General features: G+C 42.9%; 1 protein-coding gene across 1 annotated transcript in view; it reads right to left on the reverse strand.

The window, feature by feature from the left end:
- LOC121590981 (protein fem-1 homolog CG6966) overlaps window positions 1–20,085 on the reverse strand; it is a 41,863-nt gene extending 21,778 nt beyond the window's left edge. Inside the window, exon 1 of the mRNA XM_041911216.1 lies at window positions 19,494–20,085. Coding sequence (XP_041767150.1) covers window positions 19,494–19,622 — 129 coding nt within the window. The 5' untranslated portion in view covers window positions 19,623–20,085. The remainder of the gene's footprint in view (window positions 1–19,493) is intronic.
- Between the last annotated feature and the right edge of the window lie 764 nt (window positions 20,086–20,849).

The raw sequence follows: 20,849 nt of genomic DNA on the forward strand, positions 1-20,849 counted from the left end.
TGAAATGCTAGGTACAATGCTGAGCTTAGGCCATACTTTGGTACTAAATTATCGCTAACTATCAACACGTGCGTCCATGCCATTAGCCATCATTAATACTGCTGGAGAATTACGCGAGAATGGGTGATGGTGCACTGTATTTAATGAGTTTGAGAAATTGAACTACCGTTTAAAAATCAACAAATAATTCGGTTCATTGAAGATGTTGTAAAATTTCAAGACCTGAGTGTACACAAATGAAGATTTTACCAGTAAAAACTTGAACATTGACGTTTTAAATTAAATACATAAACATAAACACATTATTTTACAACACACAGCTAAATTATAGCAATTTACTTAAACTGCACAAACATAAATATTTGCACAGCAATGGAGCAAAATCAAAGTTTTCTGATTAAAATGTAAGTACGATCAACAGGCCTGCCAATCGTAAGGATGCGAAGCTGCACGCGCCTAGGCAATATTCAAATATTTATCTTACGACCCATCCTATCCTTCCCAAGTATATGCAGCTGGGAATTAGCTAACGCAATGTGTACAGAGAGTATAGTGCATGCTAAGGTACCCGAGCAAAGTTACGGAGAAGTTGCAGTTGCATATACGAGTGGTTGATGCTTTCACTTTCGGCAAACACAGACATCTGCTACGAATTGAACCGGTGGAAGTGCGAAGATGTCACTTCATATCCATGACTCACCTGTAGAAGAGAAAGACGAGATATTTATTAGTAAACTAGGAAAAAGTTGATATACTGTTGACGGAAAAAACGTATACTACATAAAGTGAAAATAAGCGTCGTTTTTTAGATGATCTTGAAAAGATTCAAAGATTCTTGATGTAGAAAAAACTACGGTTTGTTTTTACGCTATCTTGACTCTTGCCGTAGATATGTGAGTAACAGCAAATATCTTATTTCGTTTATATTTTTCCGTACCACGAAAAAAAGTACCTAGTTGCAAAAACAGAGCACCACAGAGCTGGAAGAATATCTCAACTCAGGGAAGTTGAAACGACCGGACGGAACAGAGTGCTTCCATCATTGCTTATCAAGCAGTTCGTATCGTTTGCTTGAGTGCAAACTTATGCCACACCATTACACCGCGATTATCGATCATGGAAATTGAAGTTTCTAGTATCTGTGGTATTTTTTTAAACATCCGTGTTTCCACCTGACACCAGCAAGCAGTCGAAAGTATGCTTCCTTTTCCTTTACTTTTTTTTTAACAAAAACTAATACACATCACCCCAATAAAACTAAATAATAAGAAGGCCAACTCGCATGCAAACCTATATGATCTATGAAACTTTACTATAAACATGAGTTTAAAATCATTTCAATTACATGCATATGTTGTACCATAGTTGCTTTTTCCGCACACAAAAATCCGTCCTACAATATCAAACAAACAAACAAATTGATTTTACAAACGAAAGAGAAACATATGCCATCTGTTTTGCATCGAGTTTTATTTTCTTGAACCATTCAAATTATTGATTCTAAAAGTAAAAATAAAACGTCTCATTCGTTTTTTTTTAAATCCTGCACAAAAAATAATAAAAAAAATCTATGCAACGAGTTTGCCGGAAATGTGAACCAGGTCGTTTAGGGCATGACGGTTTACTTTCAATACAGCCAAAACAAACAAATCGAAGCTAACGATCGCTCTGGAGTGGTGTTTTGTCGACTAGACGATTTGTACCCCTTGTTGTTCCATCCACAGAGGCATGATTGCAATAACAAGCACTCGAAACGGAAACTAAAGCTTCCGTAGAGCCCGTAATCGATCGATATCTGCTTGCGGCCCCGTGATAGAATGACATTTGTGGAGCGTAGCATAGAAACTGGAACAATCAACAACAAACAAGCTTGATTCATTCTTGTTGTACACTTTCGATTGCATTCGATTATAGTTTGGCATATAATTTTACTTCTAACAGAAGGATTGCTCCGATGGGCACAGTTTGGTTTTAATGTCGCCAGTAAATAGGTAAGTATCTGACCTATCTTATCAAGTATTTTTAATCGATAAAAGACAGAATGATAAACCCGAACCGTTTGTAAAGGCATTATCTTAAGGAGTGCACGGCGGAATGAACACTCCGTGGGCTGTAACCTTAACTGCTTTCGATACAAATGTTGGCATGTTTGAAAAACAGCACACCGTCACCGCCATAAGTCACGCATCTGAGCTGTTTGGAATAGATTCCACCACCCAACAGCAGCTAAGTGTCGCGTAGAGAGAGCTCCACAACAACGCGAAGGTCACGAGAAGGAAAATCCATTAAATTTTCTTACCTCATTCGTCCCGTAGTCGATAGGATAGCGAACCAATGATTTCGAAACGAGACTGATAGCGAACTATACTCGTCAATAACATCGGTTCAAAGTGGATGCTTCCATCGAACGTAACATCAGCCGTGATTACACAATCTGAGATTAAAATCAATCAATCCTACTTGTTGGCTTGATTATAGAGCGAGAGATGTCTAAACAGGTCTATAGTTTTTTTGCAAAACATGCTGCGGAACCGGAAGATTGTGTTAGGCTGGCAATGGTGTCTAATAGTAAAGATTATGAGCGCCGTTAAACTGTTAGAAATGCGCAAACATTCTATGATCGAAATTTGAGTTCATTCTCGGATATGTGCGTCAGGCAGGTTGATAACTGCTCAGTCAGTCACTTTCGCTTAGGCATCATATCTATCATAGCCCAGACACATTCAGATGTCGGAAAGCTTCCGCCGGAAAAATGCAACTCAAACGCAGGTCGTACAAATGAGAACGTATAGAAAATAATCACACCCTACATTAGCGGACGACTGCAGATGATGTGAAACTTCAAAAAGAAGAAAAACATTACACACACACTCTACATCATATCGTGAAATTGATAAGCATAATGGAGCCGAAAAAAACAAACGCGTGAAAAGTGAAAGGTTGCTCATCTTGTTGGCTCGATTTCACTCATTATAAGTAATGATAAGCCGTTTTTTGGCTTTGACTTGAATTATAAAAGGAAACATTAGTAATGGCACATGCGAGCGGATACTGGAAAGCTGCGAATAAATAATAATTTCGACAAACGCTCGCGAACCTATTACCGCTGCTGCACCTCAAACACTTCAACTTCGTCCGCTTCGCAACAGGACAGCGAGAAGAGAGCGAAAAAGTTAGAGCACGATAGCGACGGAGCGTTTACGAAAAATCAAGAATTTCATCATTGGACTAGCAGAAAGCAGAAAGTAGACAAAAAAAACCCGAAACAAGAAAACAATCATGACCTTGGCCTGCATTTCTTTTCGAACCACTTTGGGATTTGTTGTCGATGCTTGGTTAGCCTCAAGTAACCGGTGGACACTATGGGCCATTTACCATTTCTCCACACCCCGTGCGTTAATCTGCTTCGTTTGCATCTTTTGTCGCTTTTCGTTTGACCTTCGTCCAAGAAACGAGCGCTGTCCATGCCTCCAAAACATGAAACACAGTGTCAAAACCAAGCCTCTTTCAACCAAGTACAAAGCCAAGCGTCTTCAGATCAGCCCACTGCTGCATCTCCCGAGGGCGATGCAAATTAGCTGACCTTTGCATGTCTTGTCTCACGGGAAGGGTCCGATGAACCGTTAACGACAGATCCATACGCAAAGCATCTCTCGCTCTACCACCGATTAGTAGAGGGATTCCATCAAAATATATATAAAAAAAAAACTCCATCGGACGCCGATGATGTAGCCGCCACTCAGCGGTCCAATGCGTACACACATGAGCGAGCAAAAGAAAGGAAAAGTGCAACCAACATTTACGCTTGAAGGTCTTCCAACCGTAGATGAACGCGTGGAGAGCCTCCTCTTATTGATTACGACATCGCTAACCGGACGGTCCGGACAATATACGAAGGTGTGTGTGCGTCTGTGTTGGTGACGGCTGCAGACACCACACGTGAGACACGTGAATGATTTTTCAGTATTTTTTTTCTTTCATGCATTTAATTAATTCATTTGGCTCTCGAGAGCGAGAAGCAAAGCCACCCCAAATTAAATTCAATGTCAACCATGGCCTACCGTTTATCTTCAGCATAGCCACACGGTAAAGACACATTTCCGATATCGAAAATTTACCGAACTATTACATACAGGTTAGGTTTTGTTTAATATAGGAGAGACTTTTGTGCATTTTGAAACAGATTATTTCATTTTTCAAACACAAAATAATATCTATTTTATGGGCATCGTATGAAATGAAGTTTTCTCTGCAAGAAAACAATTAAGTGGAAGAATCATCTTTTTTGTGCCAATACGAACGGTGTGTGGTTGTACCATTTGCAAGGAATTTTCTTCCATACACAAATCTGATTCCATCGTATTCTTCTAACCTGTTGTCGGCTTTCAAAATACAATTTGAAAAAAATGCTAATTAGTGAAATTAGTTTACTGGTAGTAAACACCCTACCAGGTATTGCCCAAAACACGAGTGGGTAATTTGTTTTTCAAAAGTAACGCCCAGATTTTATTGCTTTTTGTAAAGACCGTCATGTTAAATAATTGCTTTACTAAAGGATCTTTTTCATATCTTAGATTTAAACCATACTTCATAATTTGCGAAATAAGTGAAATTCCCAGAAAAAAAACATAATACATATATCGTCCACACGCTGAGCATAACAAAATCGCATGCCTAATTTACAAAACATATTCAGAAAAGTATGACATAATTTCTTAGAAAAACAAGCCCAATTAATCCAATCCAATTGCTTGATTGTTTGATTATGTTTTCTATCCAAATTTCTGATGATATACCAAACTAAACAAAAAGTATATTCCACAAAAAATGGAACTTCAAACGCAGTGTAAAATCAATAAGGTATTTTAAAAGAAATAGCGTTTGTAATGCTTCTTGACCTTGGCTTAAAAAAAGAAGTGTTTACCGTCCGGCTTTCAAGTGAAACGCATCCATTTTCCGACGATGTAGTAGGATGCGGAGCGTAAACAATTGAAAACCACGCTTTGCACATCCCGTAACAACGTGCGCGCTCGTCGTGCGCGCACTAACCGAACACGCGTGTAATGGTCAAACAAAAGAAAAGAAAGTCTCTGAACTAGAATCGGCATACAGCGGGGATACAGCGCGAACGGATCCTTCCGACATCGTTGGATGTAGGTCACTTCCGGGCAATGTTTGTGGAGGCGGTTGCAAGAAAAGACTGTTCTGCTTTGCCCGACGATCGCACTTTTTCACCTACTGGGAGCGGGGAAAGAAAATTGCACTTTTACCTCCTGCTGCTATTCTTCCCCCTTGTTCTGATAGTGTGTTTTTATAGCTGTTTATATCCACACTCCCGCTTAGAGCCAATCACCCGTGTCGGTCTAGCCAAAACGAGGGCGCATCATGTGACAGTAACTCGACCTATTTTTAGGAGTTGGTGCAAGCTTCTCACTCATCACGGCGATGTTCATCTATTATAACTAAGGCACTGTAATGCAATCAATGTAACAAGCTATCCATTGGAAGTGGAATGAACATTATCTTAGCTATAAGGAAAATAATGTTATGACTGATTGGACGCAGGCCGTTTGGTTCGAAAGATACTGTTGCAAACGAGCAGCTCAAAAACATTAAAAAATTCGGTTTGCATAAATTTAAATTGTTTTGCTGTAAAAAAGTGATTCATGCGTTTCTGAAAATTAATGTTAATAAGATTCCAGCAATGTACGTATCCCACTCCCTTCGCTCTTACACTTTTGAAAACTCTCGTCTTTTTGAGCGTCACTTATCCAGATTTGCATAGATTGGTTCCTTTTGTTGACAAACAAAAATTACCTTACAAATAGCGGGAACATTACAAACCAACCAATGCAAAAGGCCACTTTAAGATAATGCCTTTCCAATATGCTCCAAGTCAGCGTAGGCTGCTCGTACATTCGTGGGCTCCATTCTTAGCCCGTTCAATAGGATAACTGCGGAGTCGTAGCTAAGGCGAAAAGGCTCGAAAGAACCGGCCGATGACTGTCAATCGACCACACACACGTGCAACGAAAATCGGTACTTCTAACCAGACGAAATACAGCGAAACCCCCACCTTAAACCCAATGAAAGCGCTGGAAGTGTATTAGTAAAGGCTTCACGTTGATGGTACCCTACGTAAACTAGCAGACCGCTCGGCGCAACCAATTCTACTAGTGGGGCCCTTTCCGTTTTAAGTTCGTAGGCTGAAATTTCAGCCTGTCAGCTGTTTGCTTTGTATAGCAGTTTTCGAGCAGCTATCTATCTAAGTGGGTATAATATACAGGTGGGCTTATCCCAAGGTGTATGAATTTAGAAGGCTGATTTTTATCGCTTTTATCGCTCTGTTTCTGAATGAAGATTTTAAGAGTGTTAAGAGTATTTGTCAAGCCTCCAGAAAGTTTGTTTGAACAAAATTTTTCACCCATCCATCCTGTCAAAAAGTGATGTTGAAATTTGGCTATAAAAAAACATGCTATGAGACCACCTGGACTACATACACTTTGGTTCTAGATCCCATCACCAGATCACTTTAATGCACCTTGGGATAAAAGTAAACATCACCTTGTTTTGCCATTTTTCGAACAGGTACTCGAATCTAATTCTAGCTTTGAGGCTAGAATAATCTAGACTGAAAATTGAAGGCTAGTTTTGTGTGTGGTTTTGTATGGAGTGTTTACATGATTTTAGCCTCCAACTGTCAAACTCCATACAAAAAACTGACTAGAATCGTCAAGGGTCCCAGTGATGGAAACTGGTAAATATAGCGCTTCTATTAGAACAACTATTATGTGGAGTTGTCATCCATAATGCTATGTCTATTGTCCACAATAACTTTTCCTTTCGTATAATAAACATCCAACTTAAGCATAACGCAGCATTACCCCAAAACTGACCAGTGACGTCATTTAATGACATTTGATTTTGACTTACATTTGGAATAACATTGGCGATGCAATTCAGTGAAAATAAGAGAGATTTGTCCAGAGCTCGCGCCTAATTAGACGGTGCAATATTTAATTAATCTACTCCCACAGATAAACAATGCCATGCTGTGACCTAAAACGGCTCAAGGGTAATTTAAAGTTGCAACATGCCCGTTGCTGCTGCTGCAACGCTTGGTCCCCCAAAAACTAGTGGTAAAGAAAAGCGCTCCCTCGCCCCAGCGGACGCACAAAGCGCACAGGGCCGGCGAAGTGGAAAAGTTTTGCAATCATCCGGCGAAGGCGTAACATCTTTCAACCGTGACAGAGGTGACGTTAATGCTGTCGTGAAAGGGGAAATATAAAAGAAAAACCGAGGGAAAACAAACAAACGGAGCGGAGATCCCCACGAATGCGTTACGGCATGTTGTTGGAAAGTCAACATTGCCAGCGAGTGCACGTAACCTTTTGGCCCGTAGATCTTTCGGTTGCTACGTAGAGGACGTGCTACGTGCAAATCAAAATCGGTTAGAATGCTTCGTGCAGCCCGGTGTTCTGGAAAACTCTCAGCCAAATGTTAGGTTAAACGATTTGAACCGACAGCGGAAGTGTTGCCTATCATTCACGGACGACAATAAACTTTCCAATTCGTTTGCTTAGCGATTAGGATGCTTGTACAATGGGAAAAAAATATGAAAACATGCGACCTCCAGGATTGCATTGCAGCGTTTTCACATTTTCACTATTGCTCAAACAAAACAGAAACAAAAATCAAACAGAGAAGCAGCACATCGCTTAACTGGACGTAGCGTGTTACTTCACTACTTAAACCGCGACCGGTGGGCAATAAATGCCGGCTGGTTTCGCGGAATGTGTGTGCGGGTGCTGCCTGGGCACCTTCTTTTGGCAGACCATGGCAGTCTATTACTACTCCCTTCACCATTGCTTCACCAGCGGCAAACAGCCAGAAGACGAGACACGACGGCTGTCGGTCGGACGGAACATTATGTAAGCCAAGCTAAGAAGCTAAACAAAGTATCTTTCTCTCTCTCTATCACTTTTCATTCCTGACAGCTGGTTGATATTACGGTGCAAAAAGCAAGGGAAGGCAACCGCAACGTTTGGCATAATAACTATGCTGAGAAAACATTCCCCAACTAAACCCTGGCTAGAAATGACACCTCTCTCCCGAGCTGTGCTGTCTCCAATTCAATGGTCTTGTGGTTTCAAACACGCACACATACACACATGCAATCGCAAAAAAAGGTCAACGATGCTAACAATCCGTATTACGAACCATGCACAGAGCCCCATGCCCATGCAACCAAGCGCTTAATGACTCATGCTAACATTATGCACATTGTTGTGTTTTATGCTTGTGCCGCGCTGCTGCTATGGTCCCGGCCAGTACCACTACCAACACAAGAATGTACAGCAAAAATGTGGTTGTGTGTGTGTGTGGATGTTTTAAGGTACCTTCTAAGTGAATGGCAAATCGTTTACGTTTAGTTTAGTTTTTTTTTTAAATTAATATGCACGTTTGTAGCTTATTTTAAGCAGCACAAGCACATTTTAACATTAATTTAGTCATTTGGGTCATTTTATACACTTTTTGCAAACAACTTGCTTGCTCTGTTCTGCCTGTGCCCATCTTAGGCAACTCTAAAAAGTTTGGGATCTCGAGATCAAGCACGAACGCGGAAGCACGTTCCCGAGCGATTCGTCACGCGACTCAATACGCAGGTAAAGGGTAAATGGTGTCTGTAAAAACGCAACCAAAAGGGGAGAAGGGTTGCCACAACGCGTTTGCTTGCAAACTCCCCAAAGCACTGAGAAACGGGCACACGCTGAAAACAGCTTGTGGAAGAGTTCAAACCACACGCACACACTCTCGCCCACGAAATCAAAGGCACGGGAGATACGACGACCAAGCGAGAACGAGAACATCCAAACCCAAACATGCTCCACCGTCATGATCGTGATGATGATGATGATGATGATGATGATGATGATGTTGATGCTGATGATGATGATGATGTGATGGTTGAACCATACACGCATGCGCACGTTAGTACCTGTGTATGCTCGGGAGAGTATGTTGAATCGTTGCTCGCAGCAGTTCTTTCCTGTGCCGTCCAGAAAGTTGCGCCAAGCCATGGCATCGCAAACACACAAAGATGTGCAAAAGCAAACGGGCTCAACGCAACCGCCGAGTTCAAGGAAAAACGTTGAACCGAGCGCGCGCGGCCGCCCATCCGAATGTTTATTTGTGGCTGCTGCGTGTACATCTGGATGTTTTAGTGTGGTTTTTTTCTTTAAGCCTTTCTATTGGACCCCCTCTATTGGAAGGTAGGCAATAAGAAACTTCTGGTCTGGTTTTTTCACTGTTCTAAAATAGTTTTAGGCCGGTCTCGTAGTACAGCCGTCAACTCGTGCGACTTAACAACATGCCCGTCATGGGTTCAATCCCCAAATGGACCGTGCCGCCATACGTAGGACTGACTATCCTGCTATGGGGGGAAATCAATTAGTCACTGAAAGCCAAACCCACAACTGGTGCAGGCAGGCCTTGACCGACAACGGTTGTTGAGCCAAAGAAGAAGAAGAAAATAGTTTCCATTTTTTTAGGTTTCCAACCTGACGTACGAAGTAAGATTAGGAGAGTAGAAAATTTGAATTAAATTGTTTATATGTTCAACAGCTGATTTTTTAAAATTATTTTCAACTTTGTTGTAAAGAAGAAATAAGTTATTGGTGAAGCTTACTGTTTATTACTGTAGTTCATACAACAGGACCCTAGCACCATGAAAGCAGTAAAAACGTGGCAGCAAACAGTACAACTGAGACATTGCTTTGGGCTGCCTCACTTTGCAGTGACCTAAATCACGTTTAACGCAGTGTTGGCAAAAAACTGTATGAATGTTAATATCTTATTTTATATCTTTAACTTCATTTGAAACGGCTGCAACATACCAGAGTTGTTTAAAATAGGCCAAATTTGTTCATTTCTCAAATGTTTAACGAACCGCTATTTCTCATTTGGTGCACTTAATGCAAATGTCAAATTAAATGCATGTTCCTCCTAACTAATGTTTTTTTTAATGCAAGAATTAATGAGTAAATGCTGTGGGCCATGTAAAAATCAGATTTTTCGTGTAGCGAGGAACCAGAAACGCTCTGCTAAATTCTCTTTGATAAAACAAAAATATAGTTTTGCGTTACGTTAATTCAAACAAAGTTATAGTATTTTTAATGATCAAATTTGTCAAAAAAGACGCAACACGTACATTCAATCCGAAAACAGAAAAGTAACGTTCCGTTAACGATTCCATACTTTCCAAGCGACATATTCACAACGACTACATACTAAACCCACCCGCTTGAAGATACGTGCTAACAACTGGTGATTTTTATCAACCCACAGACGAATCGAAATGGTTTTTTGTTAGTGTAGAAGCCCGAAGTGTTTTCTACACCATTTGGGCAAAGCAACCACGACGACTTCAACCACACCTGCCACCCGTTCGGCAAAGTCTACAAGAATGAGCATAAAACCACGCCTTGCCTCTTATCACATGATTTGAAAATGTTTATTTTTATCATTTCCCACAACGTTTTGGTAAGCCAATCGCGAAATACGTCTCCGTTCCCCATCACTCCACTAGCACCCGTCGTCATATGGCCATTTTCCTATGTTTCTGTGTGAGATTTTCTTAATATTTTTTTTTTATTTTCATCTTACCGGCACAAATCATGTTTTCATTTCATCCACTGGTGCCAAGAATAGCAAGCAAAAAAAGAGAAAACTCAAACTGTTGACGTCTAGCACCAAACGCGTTAACAATTTACGACCATCCACAACAACACGACACTCCCGGCACAAACGCGTGTAAGAGGCCGATCGGACTGGGTGTACGTGTGCTTCTCACCTTTTCCGTGTGCGTATTTCGCACGGGATTTTCCACGGAGAGTAGTACGCACCGCAATTAACTGAGAAAATTGGAAAAGCGAGAACACTTTGTTTCATAAAAACAAGAAACAAACAACAAAAATAAGAATCCATAATGGACGCTTCTTCTCGTTAGGGGCTAACTAAGGTTAAGGTTAAGGTGGGCGAGAAAAAAGGAAGAGATAATTCGATCCCGTTGGCAGATTCGTCGGTGCCCTTGAACGTTTTGTCGCGATGAAGTATCACACCCTAGGCAAAAGGTGAATGTACGCTTAACAACCGGAACGCACATACCGTATGCTATGTGTGGGAAACAGCAGTACAGTGCTAGGAATTGGAACTTCCGTCGAAAAAGGTAACGATTGAGTTCGGTAATATTGCACATCTTATCTTTTCAAGCTGGTCATATAGGGACATTGATCTAACCAGTTTTATTAAAAACTTAATAGTGATTTCATTCATGCTTAATGTTGAACAAAACAAGCAATTAAGATATGCCACTTTCAGTCCATCTACAGCCACCTACACATCAAAAGCAATCGCTATATCTCGCGGCATTCGTTTAAAGATTAGGAGCTTTAATATCCAATGGCTTCGAAACCTGTCCCATAGATCGGAGGAATCCATTGGAGCTGGTACGTGGTGTTTAGTTTGGACAGATTGATATGATTTCGTTTAAAATGAAAATGTATTACCTATCTAAACATGGTCCGTTAAGATGTAGATGATGCACTGTGGGAAAAAAATCGTCCTATTGTGTTCGTAATACACACATAAACATACAAAACGTCAGTTTACTAAAAAAGAGACAGCTATATAATTCGAGTGTTAAAGAATGTCTCAACAAACTCTAATAGCACCCGGAAACAGGAAACAACTCTAAAAGACATAGAAGAAAAGTGCTTCATCGACGACCACGACGTCAACCGGGACAAGCAGGCCGGGTGAACAATCAACACGAGTGCTAGAGCCTGAACGCACAGTGTGGTCAAAGGTCAAGGCAAACACACACACACACACAGTCCAGTGAGCAACTTGATTGAATGGTAGCGTTTGTTTGTTGTCGTAAGCGAGTGTACTAACACTCGAACATGACAGCATCGTAGAACTGTGTTGCACCCTAGATTTACAGATATCCCGGAACAGCAGCTCGTTTTGTGTACCATTAGTATCACACATATTGTCTAACTTTTATCACTAGTAGCTATAGCAGTATCAACATTCTGAACTCCAAAATAATGCAAATTACTCATTCAATATTTTGTCAATTACATTCTTTTCACTTTTGACACTAAACTAGCGATGTATCTCACGTAACTCGTCACATATTCTCACACGCAAATTTACTTTATTCTTGTTTGTATTGTTTTACACTACTTTAAACAAAATATCATTTACCCAAAATTCTAAATGTATCAGGTAATAGTAAATGATTCACAAAACTCTGAGTTATTTTTATAACGCCCCAAGGAACTACACGGCCATGGCAGGTGACGCATTTTGGTGACGTTCCTAGTAGCTCAAATCAATACTAATGATAGGACACCAAATTGAACCCCACGCAACCATGTACAAAATTAAGTGGTCCGTTTGTTTCTATTTGTATCACACACAAGCAGACCATTTCCTAGGCATTATTCGACGAATCACAAAGCAACTATAATTAGTTTGGAAAATGGTTAAACAAGCGGCACATTTCGATCGCTTTGCAGTAAATGATTTGTGATCGAATTAAGTCAAAGTTATTTAAATTAGGGTAACGAAGTTTGAGCATTTCCGAATGTTATGTCGGTATGCCTTCCAGACACCATGTAGCAGCTACTGCAAGGCATAGCTTTACTTTAGAGATCTCCAAAGTGCAAATCATAGCATGTGCCCCAACAAGTTCCCAATTTCAGAATGTGATGAAATCAAAACCAGTTTACCTGCTCTTTGGTTTATGTGCAGGAAGTTTAGCACCAGACCAAAACGATAAAAAATTAAGACTCTAACAGGATATCTCCGGCACTAACACTCTAGCCCGAAGAGTCCAAGAACAACGCAAGCAAACAAACAAATAAGAGTAAAGCCTCGTCTCATCTTTCTAACACATACCCAACGGCACTTTTGCTAGGCTCGGGCGTTAAAAAATCATACCACTTCTGTAAAAGGAATGAAATTCTCTTCGTGTCTGAGCACGGATGGCAGTGAAAAACTAGCATTAACCCGTCCCGGAAGAAGCGAGGATCGTTCGCTCCTAATATGGCGCATCTGCAACCACTGCCGAAGAGGAATCGTGAGCAAGCACAATGGCCCTACTCAAGGATAATCTCGGTGTCCGTTAGCAAAGGAACAGAGTGGCCGGACAAAGCAAAACGGTCCACACGACACACCGCCAATGCTGTCGGACAAGAATAGTTCTTTGTGCAGAGCAGGGAAGAACCCATTACAGATGTGTTTTGTTTTAAATTACGTCTAATAAGCAGTAAAGTTTTTGCACGTAGGTATGGAAGGGCAAATTTAGTCACAGGTTTGTTGAAAACAATCATGGGTTTTCTTCTCGCAACTAATGCAACTCTTGCAGTATGATTTGCCACAACACTGACATGCCTGCAGGTCAATGTTCGTTATTGCTCTTTGTACATTCTTGGCAGAACAACAAACTCCAGCGTCTAGAAGAAAAGTGCTTTCGACACGCACAAAGGGGTTCGCCTCTACAAAGTGGCACCTCCACCCCACCAGCCAAGGATCACCACACTCAAGGGACACACTCCATTGGCGGCGGAGGCGACCGGCGGGTAAGAAAAGCAAAATAAAACCTGATCAATATCCGGAAGCAACGACGCGCTGACGACGATAGCGACGGTGGATCGATGGCAATAACCGTACATACGCACCACGGTAAAGAAAAGTAAAAAAAAACACGCCAGACGGATGGACAACAACACTGAACACCGTTACAACCGAGGAACAGAGATAGACACGTGGCACACAATGTGTGAACGAGAGGGACAGAGCGATATTATTAATTCGTGTAGCGTGGTGGGACATCGAGAATGTTATTTTTACTGTACCGCGAAGGTCGACCGGTTTCTCTGTAGACACTTCTGTGTTCACGACTGACGGTGTATGCAGAGACGCTGGAGACGCTACTTTGATCGGTGAAGAAACTGGCAGCGTTTACAGAGCGCCACGTTGGTCACACATTTGAAGCGGCAGCCGATGGACTAGGACCAGATTTAAGGACAATATTTTTTAACGACCTTTACCCGCTGAAACTGTAAAAAAAGTCGTTGGGTTTGTTGATTTTTTTATCGCTTATGACCTTTCCCATGCTGCAAAAATAAAAAGGACCTATTCTTTGTTAAAAGATTAAGTTAATTCATGTGTTTTAAAGGGTTTACTATCTTATCTAACGACGGTGTGGTAATTCATTCTCGAATACGTATGATACAGGGCTTTTCATTTGATTTCGCAAGCGTGGCCACGTTGAACGCAACTGCAGCATTTGACAGGACAAGCGCATCAGTTGTTTTTAGAACGTCATCATGCTTCACGTAAATTAACAATTATACAGAACGAGCACTTAAACAAACTCTTTACTTTCAATTTTCGGATGTGTGCATTACATTGGAAAACGTTTTTAGGCGATGATTAAATGTTGCGACTTGAAGCAATCCCTTTGTGATATTGTGTACCGCGCTTGCAATATTAAGTGCGAGGTTGTATTAAGCGTGATGACGTTCTAAAAACAACTGATGTGTTTGTCCTGTCAAATGCTGCAGTTGCGTTGAACGTTGCTACGTTTGCGAAATCTAGTAAAACCCTGTATTATGACTGACGTTCCTGGTTTTTTAGACATCTTACTACAAAAAAAATCACAAAGATTCGGATAATAGTGAAAATAACACGAGCCATGCCACAACGGCAAAGCAAATCATAGAATGAGGTCGCACAATTTCAAACTAAACCCAACTCCGACAGCGTGCTTTTCGGCAACATCATGCTCAGTTCTGCAGGATTTTTTTTCTTTTTCACGAGCCATTTTTGCGGCATAATTGTCTTCGTGGCCCACATTCGATAATCGCGCACTGCACGGCTGCATGACCACCAAACGATACATTACATACTGCCAGCCCACCACCTGCTTCACTAAGCAGTCACACCACCACCCTGCATGGGTGTGAAAAAGACACCCGCCGGACCTTCCCCCCTTTACTAGATGCATTTTTTTAAACAGTCTGCTGCTGGTAGTAAATCGGGCAGATGCAAGCAAACGCGTGAAAGCGAAAGTAAGAGCAAGACAGATCCAAACAATTGCACCCAATAGACGAAGAAAGAAAAAAAATCACAACGAGTCCACTGAAAGGGAACGAACTCGAATTACTAATGCAAGCAGCCCCCCCCCTCCCCGTCCCCCCCCCCACCGTCCCCTGGCCGTCCAAAATAGCCCCAGTGTTTATCCAGTCGTGCCACCACCGATGCCACCACCGCTACCACCACCGGATTAGTAGCGCAGTGACCATCGAAGCAAAGGCAGAGAGACACCGCCATTACGCCCATCAAAGCCACACGAAAATCCGAAACGATCACGGGTGACGACCATACACACACCCCGGTGGGCCCGTTGAGAAGCAGTAGAAGCAGCAGTAGTGGAACCAGCAGTTGCCCCTGCCACTGGTGGTACGAATGTAGGTTTTCCATTTCGCGTCCATTCGGATTGCCGCCGCTTGATGTAACGGACAATAGATGATGTACACTGTCCACGCCTCCCCACCCATTCCAACACTAACGGCGTAATCGATCGTGCAGCGAAACTGTGGCGTTTTCGAGCCGAAGCAAAAGTGTAACGCCATTGCCAGAGCCCGCTGTAGTCGCTCATTAGACCAAATGGAATGGGACGGGGGGCCCGACGTAACACAGGTCCGTGAATATTTTACCCATAACGCTTTTAACAATAAAGCAGTGACGTTTAATCGATCTCACGAAAACTCTCTCTCCTGCGCTGAGTCCTCCTCCTGAGTGAGGTTTCGCAGACAGTTCTAAATGTACCACACACTTAACCACTTTTTCCATTCCGACGTAATTTTGGTGGAAAATGATTGACAGCTGTCAAAAAAAAAGTAGCATGAATTTTTGGCAATGCTTTTTTTCATTTCAAATACCATTAGCGACCGTCGCTTCGATCGAAGACGCGGTTGTTTATTGCAAAAAAAATCAACGTTTGCTCTCGCTTTCTGTGCACCTTCGTTGGTACGATAGTTTATCGAAGGAAATAAACCTCGTTGCTGACAGCTAGCGCATACACTCGAAAAAAGCAAAAGGAAATTGTTGCGTTGTTGCATCGATAATTCGCACCCCACTGCAAAGGACGCTTTCGTTTGGGGACGACCTTGAACAGGCACGCAACATGAAGCATTCATAACGCACTTTATCACTGTATTTACATTATATCTAAATTTTGTGGCTTAATATTTACCGTCGAAGTTCGTCGAAGTCGAATAAAAGTTCATAGCGTTCTACGGGGAGAGACAGATTTATAAATCATACACAAATGACGTGTGAAAGTTCCATGGAATATATGAAGAGAAAGAATATATGAAGTTGTAACATCAACTGAGAGTATTCATGCGATTAGAATATCTGTGAAATATCCTAGGACACATTTATTATGTTATGAACCCATTAAAGTATCCAGAATATACCTTTTTTGCATTTCTCATTGGAAAATATTATTTGTACAGCAATAAAAAAAAGTCCAAGTGTCGCCTACCACTCCCAGGACACGTGGTTTGAAACAAAAGGTTATTGAAGAATGAAATTATTCATACAGCAAAAAGAACGTTCCCATGACGGCGGGGAAGCCCGAAACGATCGAAGGAAAACACCATAAATCACTATACTCTCCGCCACTGCAGCTGACCCGACCAATAGCGGCACGAATTTCCCTCTTTTCCGGTAACAACGTTCTGTCGTGGACCACGTGAGTGGCAAAGGTTCACGTTACCCGTACCTTCTTCCGTAGGTAAGGTTGCTACGAAAAAAAGGGAAACAAACCGCCAGGATTACAATTGTCTCCGACAATGTGCCGTCCACATGTCTTCCCTGGACACTAGTGACATGTGACGACAACAGCACTGGTTTGCCCTTGTACCGGAGTACCAGCGTGCACCTATAGCCGAAGGAAATTTGCCAACGAAAGCAACCACGGATAGAACGTGAGGGATTAGGCCCGGTCTGCCGGAGGTCAACGGACACACGTGGGCTAGACGTAAGTTTGTCACACCGAGAAAAGAGAGATAGAAAAGGGCAAAATAAAATACACGTGGTACAGGCACGTTTTGCTTACCCCCATACGATTAGCCTCTCTCCCAAAAACGTTGCTTTCCACGAGAGCATGTGTTTCTTGGCCTTTGCATTAGGGCGGTAACCGGCATGTAACTATTGTCCACCATAAAGCTGGTCCATTCTTCTTCTACTGCATTATTGCTTTCCCGCACATGGTAAGTCATTCTGCATGCTTTCCAAACGTGCCAAACCACTCCAGCAGCTCGGAAATAATTCGTATTGCAGGCGATGTCGCGTTTGCGGTTCGCTCCAATCGGGGCTCCATTTATCGACCAAATATTGACGCGACGTTTGTCCCAGAAGATCGGGCCACGTGGTGCTTTGGCCGGAATCGGAGCCGTAAATCACTGGCCAAAACACTATAAAACTTTTCAACCCATCTCTAAGCGATACCGTGAGACGAGCGGTTGGCTGTTTTGTTACTCCATCTGGCATCACAAAAATAACTTCACATGACCCGTAAATTGTACCATATGGATGCTACGGCAGGAAAAAAAAACCTATGGTTCTATTGAACCAGAATAAAATTCATCTCTGACGGAGATGCAAAGAAAAACAAAGATTTGCTCAACGATGACCCTGACCGTGCGCGATAGAAGGAGTTGGTGTAATGAGATTAAACCGAAAAAAACGAAGAAATAAAACCTAATCCAAAGTAGACACACGCCACGTTCTTGCCTTTTTTGCGTGTTTGCGTAATACTAGCTATTTGCTTTGAAAATCGAGTGACAGCGACTCTAAAACGTGCTTTTTCGAATATAAAAATCCACTTTTTAAGACAAAATAAGTAGAAACTTGTTTTTTTTTCCTCTTGAAGAAGGAATATGAAACAAATACAAAAAAATACAAAACAAGTAAAATTAGTATATTAACCATTCAACTTTTTGATTGCTTAAGGAATGAAAGATGTACAAAAATAAAAGAAATAAATGAAAAAAAATGTTTTACCATTGCAATCTCAATTAAACATATGAAATCGAATGACAAAGATGAGGGAATGAACCAGAACCTTCTCAACATACGATGCAATTCGCAAGCCCGGATGACGGCTCGCGGGAAATCAATACGAAGGCCACGCCGTACGGAAACTGTGCCAAGCGAAGTCGTCTTCGGGCGGGAGGAGTGTGTTTCTCTCCCTCACCTGCACAACATTACCCATACAGCGAACAGGGTGAGGAGGGGAGAGGGTGGAAGGGAGGTACTTTCACGGTAGAGTTCTGCTGTCCAACAAATCGAAATGGAGCTAGGGTGAATTAAATCAAATATGCTCTCGCTCTCTCTCTCTCTCTCTCTCTTTTTGTGTTTTATAGCGCAAGAGCGATTACGGCCCGAATTTGTGTGTGCGTCTGTGCGCGTGTTTTTTGTGGAGCATTTCAAGCAGCTGGGGAGGCACGAGCGAGAATAATGTTGCGAAATAAAAAAGAATTCAAAAGTAAACAAACGAACCTGCTCCGCACAGAGGGAAGCTGTGAGCGGAGAGCATTTTTTTTTTGTGGTGCAACAATCGGGCCAGCCCCAATACGAGCGCACAGTCCAAGAGAAGTGTTCGTTATCTAAACTGTGTATGTCGGTGTGTGTGTGTTTCTATGCGGATGTGAGACTACTTCTCTCCAACACCACCGAATTGTGTCGTTTATTTTAAGAAGTTCTACCAAGCAACGCGGTGAGAAAATCATGCCATCCGATGGGAAATCGGTCTCTCGAGTCGGGAAATTAAGCACGGCAACGAAAATACGGGATTGAGGTAAAATGGCACCCAGAGCTCACAGCGTGATCAGTGAGCCCGCCCGTGTGCCCGTGCTGCGTTATGTAACTTTCTTTCTACTCTCTGTAACCTTTTTTCTATCTTTGCTTCTGGCACCCGTCTGGTCGACCCGACCACCCTGATAAGTGGTGTCTCGTACGCGAACCGTACGGCTAGATAAACCAAAGCAGACACATTCGCGCACATGCATGAACTAGCGACCAGGACGACACAGCAGGGAGGGCCCCTTCATGCGTAACTATGGCCATTGCTAGGCCGCACATCGCACAACATGCGCTGCACTATCGCCTTCGTTTTCGTTTCCTGCCGAACTGATAAACCCCCGTCTGTAGGTGAGTGTGTATGCATACAACGGAGTCGTTTGCGCTTATCAAGAGCGCTTATCCGCCCTTTCAACCGTTGTTGCCGTCGGTCACACGATACGCTCGTGCAAGCTCGTGTCGTAAGGGAGTGTTTGTAGCACAGCAAAACAAAGAATTAAAAAAAACACCATAAAAAGCAGCATCCGCAGCGTGGGACAGGGACTTACCTTCAGTGCAGCTAGATTTCCGGTGCGGGCTGCGTTAAACACGCTCTCCACCACTGTCGGTAGCATCGTACCGCTGTCGGCTATCGTGTGCTGACCGTCGGACGATTGTGACGGTTGGGACGAAGTCATGGGGGCGGCCCGTTACTAGATGCACCTGGGTTTTCGAGGCACACACACGCACACTCACACGCAGATCTTTCCAGTCGATTCTCAGAAGATACACACACACACTCACACACTCCCGGGCAACGTTGTAAGACGACCCTTTCCTTTCTTTGCTTTAGCCTGCTCTTCTTCTATTTTCCACCTCTATTGTGAATCTCAACGGATCTCACCGACTCACACATGCACAGAACAGAACTGGCACCAAACAACGCCCAAACACAGACCAGGAACCACTCGACAAACAACAAATCGACATACAGCAGACACACACACACACCCACTACACCCGAATCCGCGCCTTTTCCAAACAGGCTTCACGTCACCTTTCTCTCTCTTGCTCGCTCGCTCTGCTGCTTGATGCACTTCTCTGCTGCTTCACCACCAAGCTTCGTTAGCTTATCCTTTCTTCTGCCGTTGGAATCCGTTTGGCCTCGCTAAAGCCAACTTAGCGTTATCCTTGCGTTCCTCGCAGACCGTCTCGAACCGCTCTCCTTCAACTCTTATCCTCACTGATCGGCGGAACAGTGGAAGGGAACGCGAATTCCTTGCGCTGTCGTCCACGTAACGGCAAAGCAGGACCCAATCGCTGGAGAACTCTCGTACGAACCAGGCTTCTAGTTGCGCGCACACAATTACTGGAGCTGCAGGAAGGCGTAGCGACGGACGAGCTCCCTTATTATTGCGGCGCAAAATACAAACGAAGCCTTTGCCGCGGGTTTGCGACCACACACCAGCAACGCGCAAACACACACACACACACACGCAGTGTCCCTTCCTGGACGCGGTAACGCTCTGCAGTGTGTCTCTCGTCTTCTGCCGTTCTACTGCCACTCCTACACACACACAGTTGCGTGCGCGCTTATACACGAATGTCCCTAGGGAAGCTGCGAAAGGACTATGGCGTAGTAGAAGCCAAACACTACCACACGACCGTTCAGGACCCGAGGTGTAGAGCCAGTTACTTCCGTTGCTCTGTCTGCTCCTTTCCTTGCTTCCTGCGAAACACTGTTGGTTCTGATGAGGCGTCTTTTCTGTACCGTGGTACGGTTCGTTACGTTGGGTATCTTTTCTTTATTCCACTTGCCCACACTGAAGACGGTACACACAAGCACACACACACACACACGCGCGCAGTTAGGGCGAACACTCACACACCGCTAGATGTGTTCTTCGATTGCCCAAGATACGACG

This window comes from Anopheles merus, chromosome 2R (assembly GCF_017562075.2).
Source record: "Anopheles merus strain MAF chromosome 2R, AmerM5.1, whole genome shotgun sequence".
NCBI classification, from domain to species: domain Eukaryota; kingdom Metazoa; phylum Arthropoda; class Insecta; order Diptera; family Culicidae; genus Anopheles; species Anopheles merus.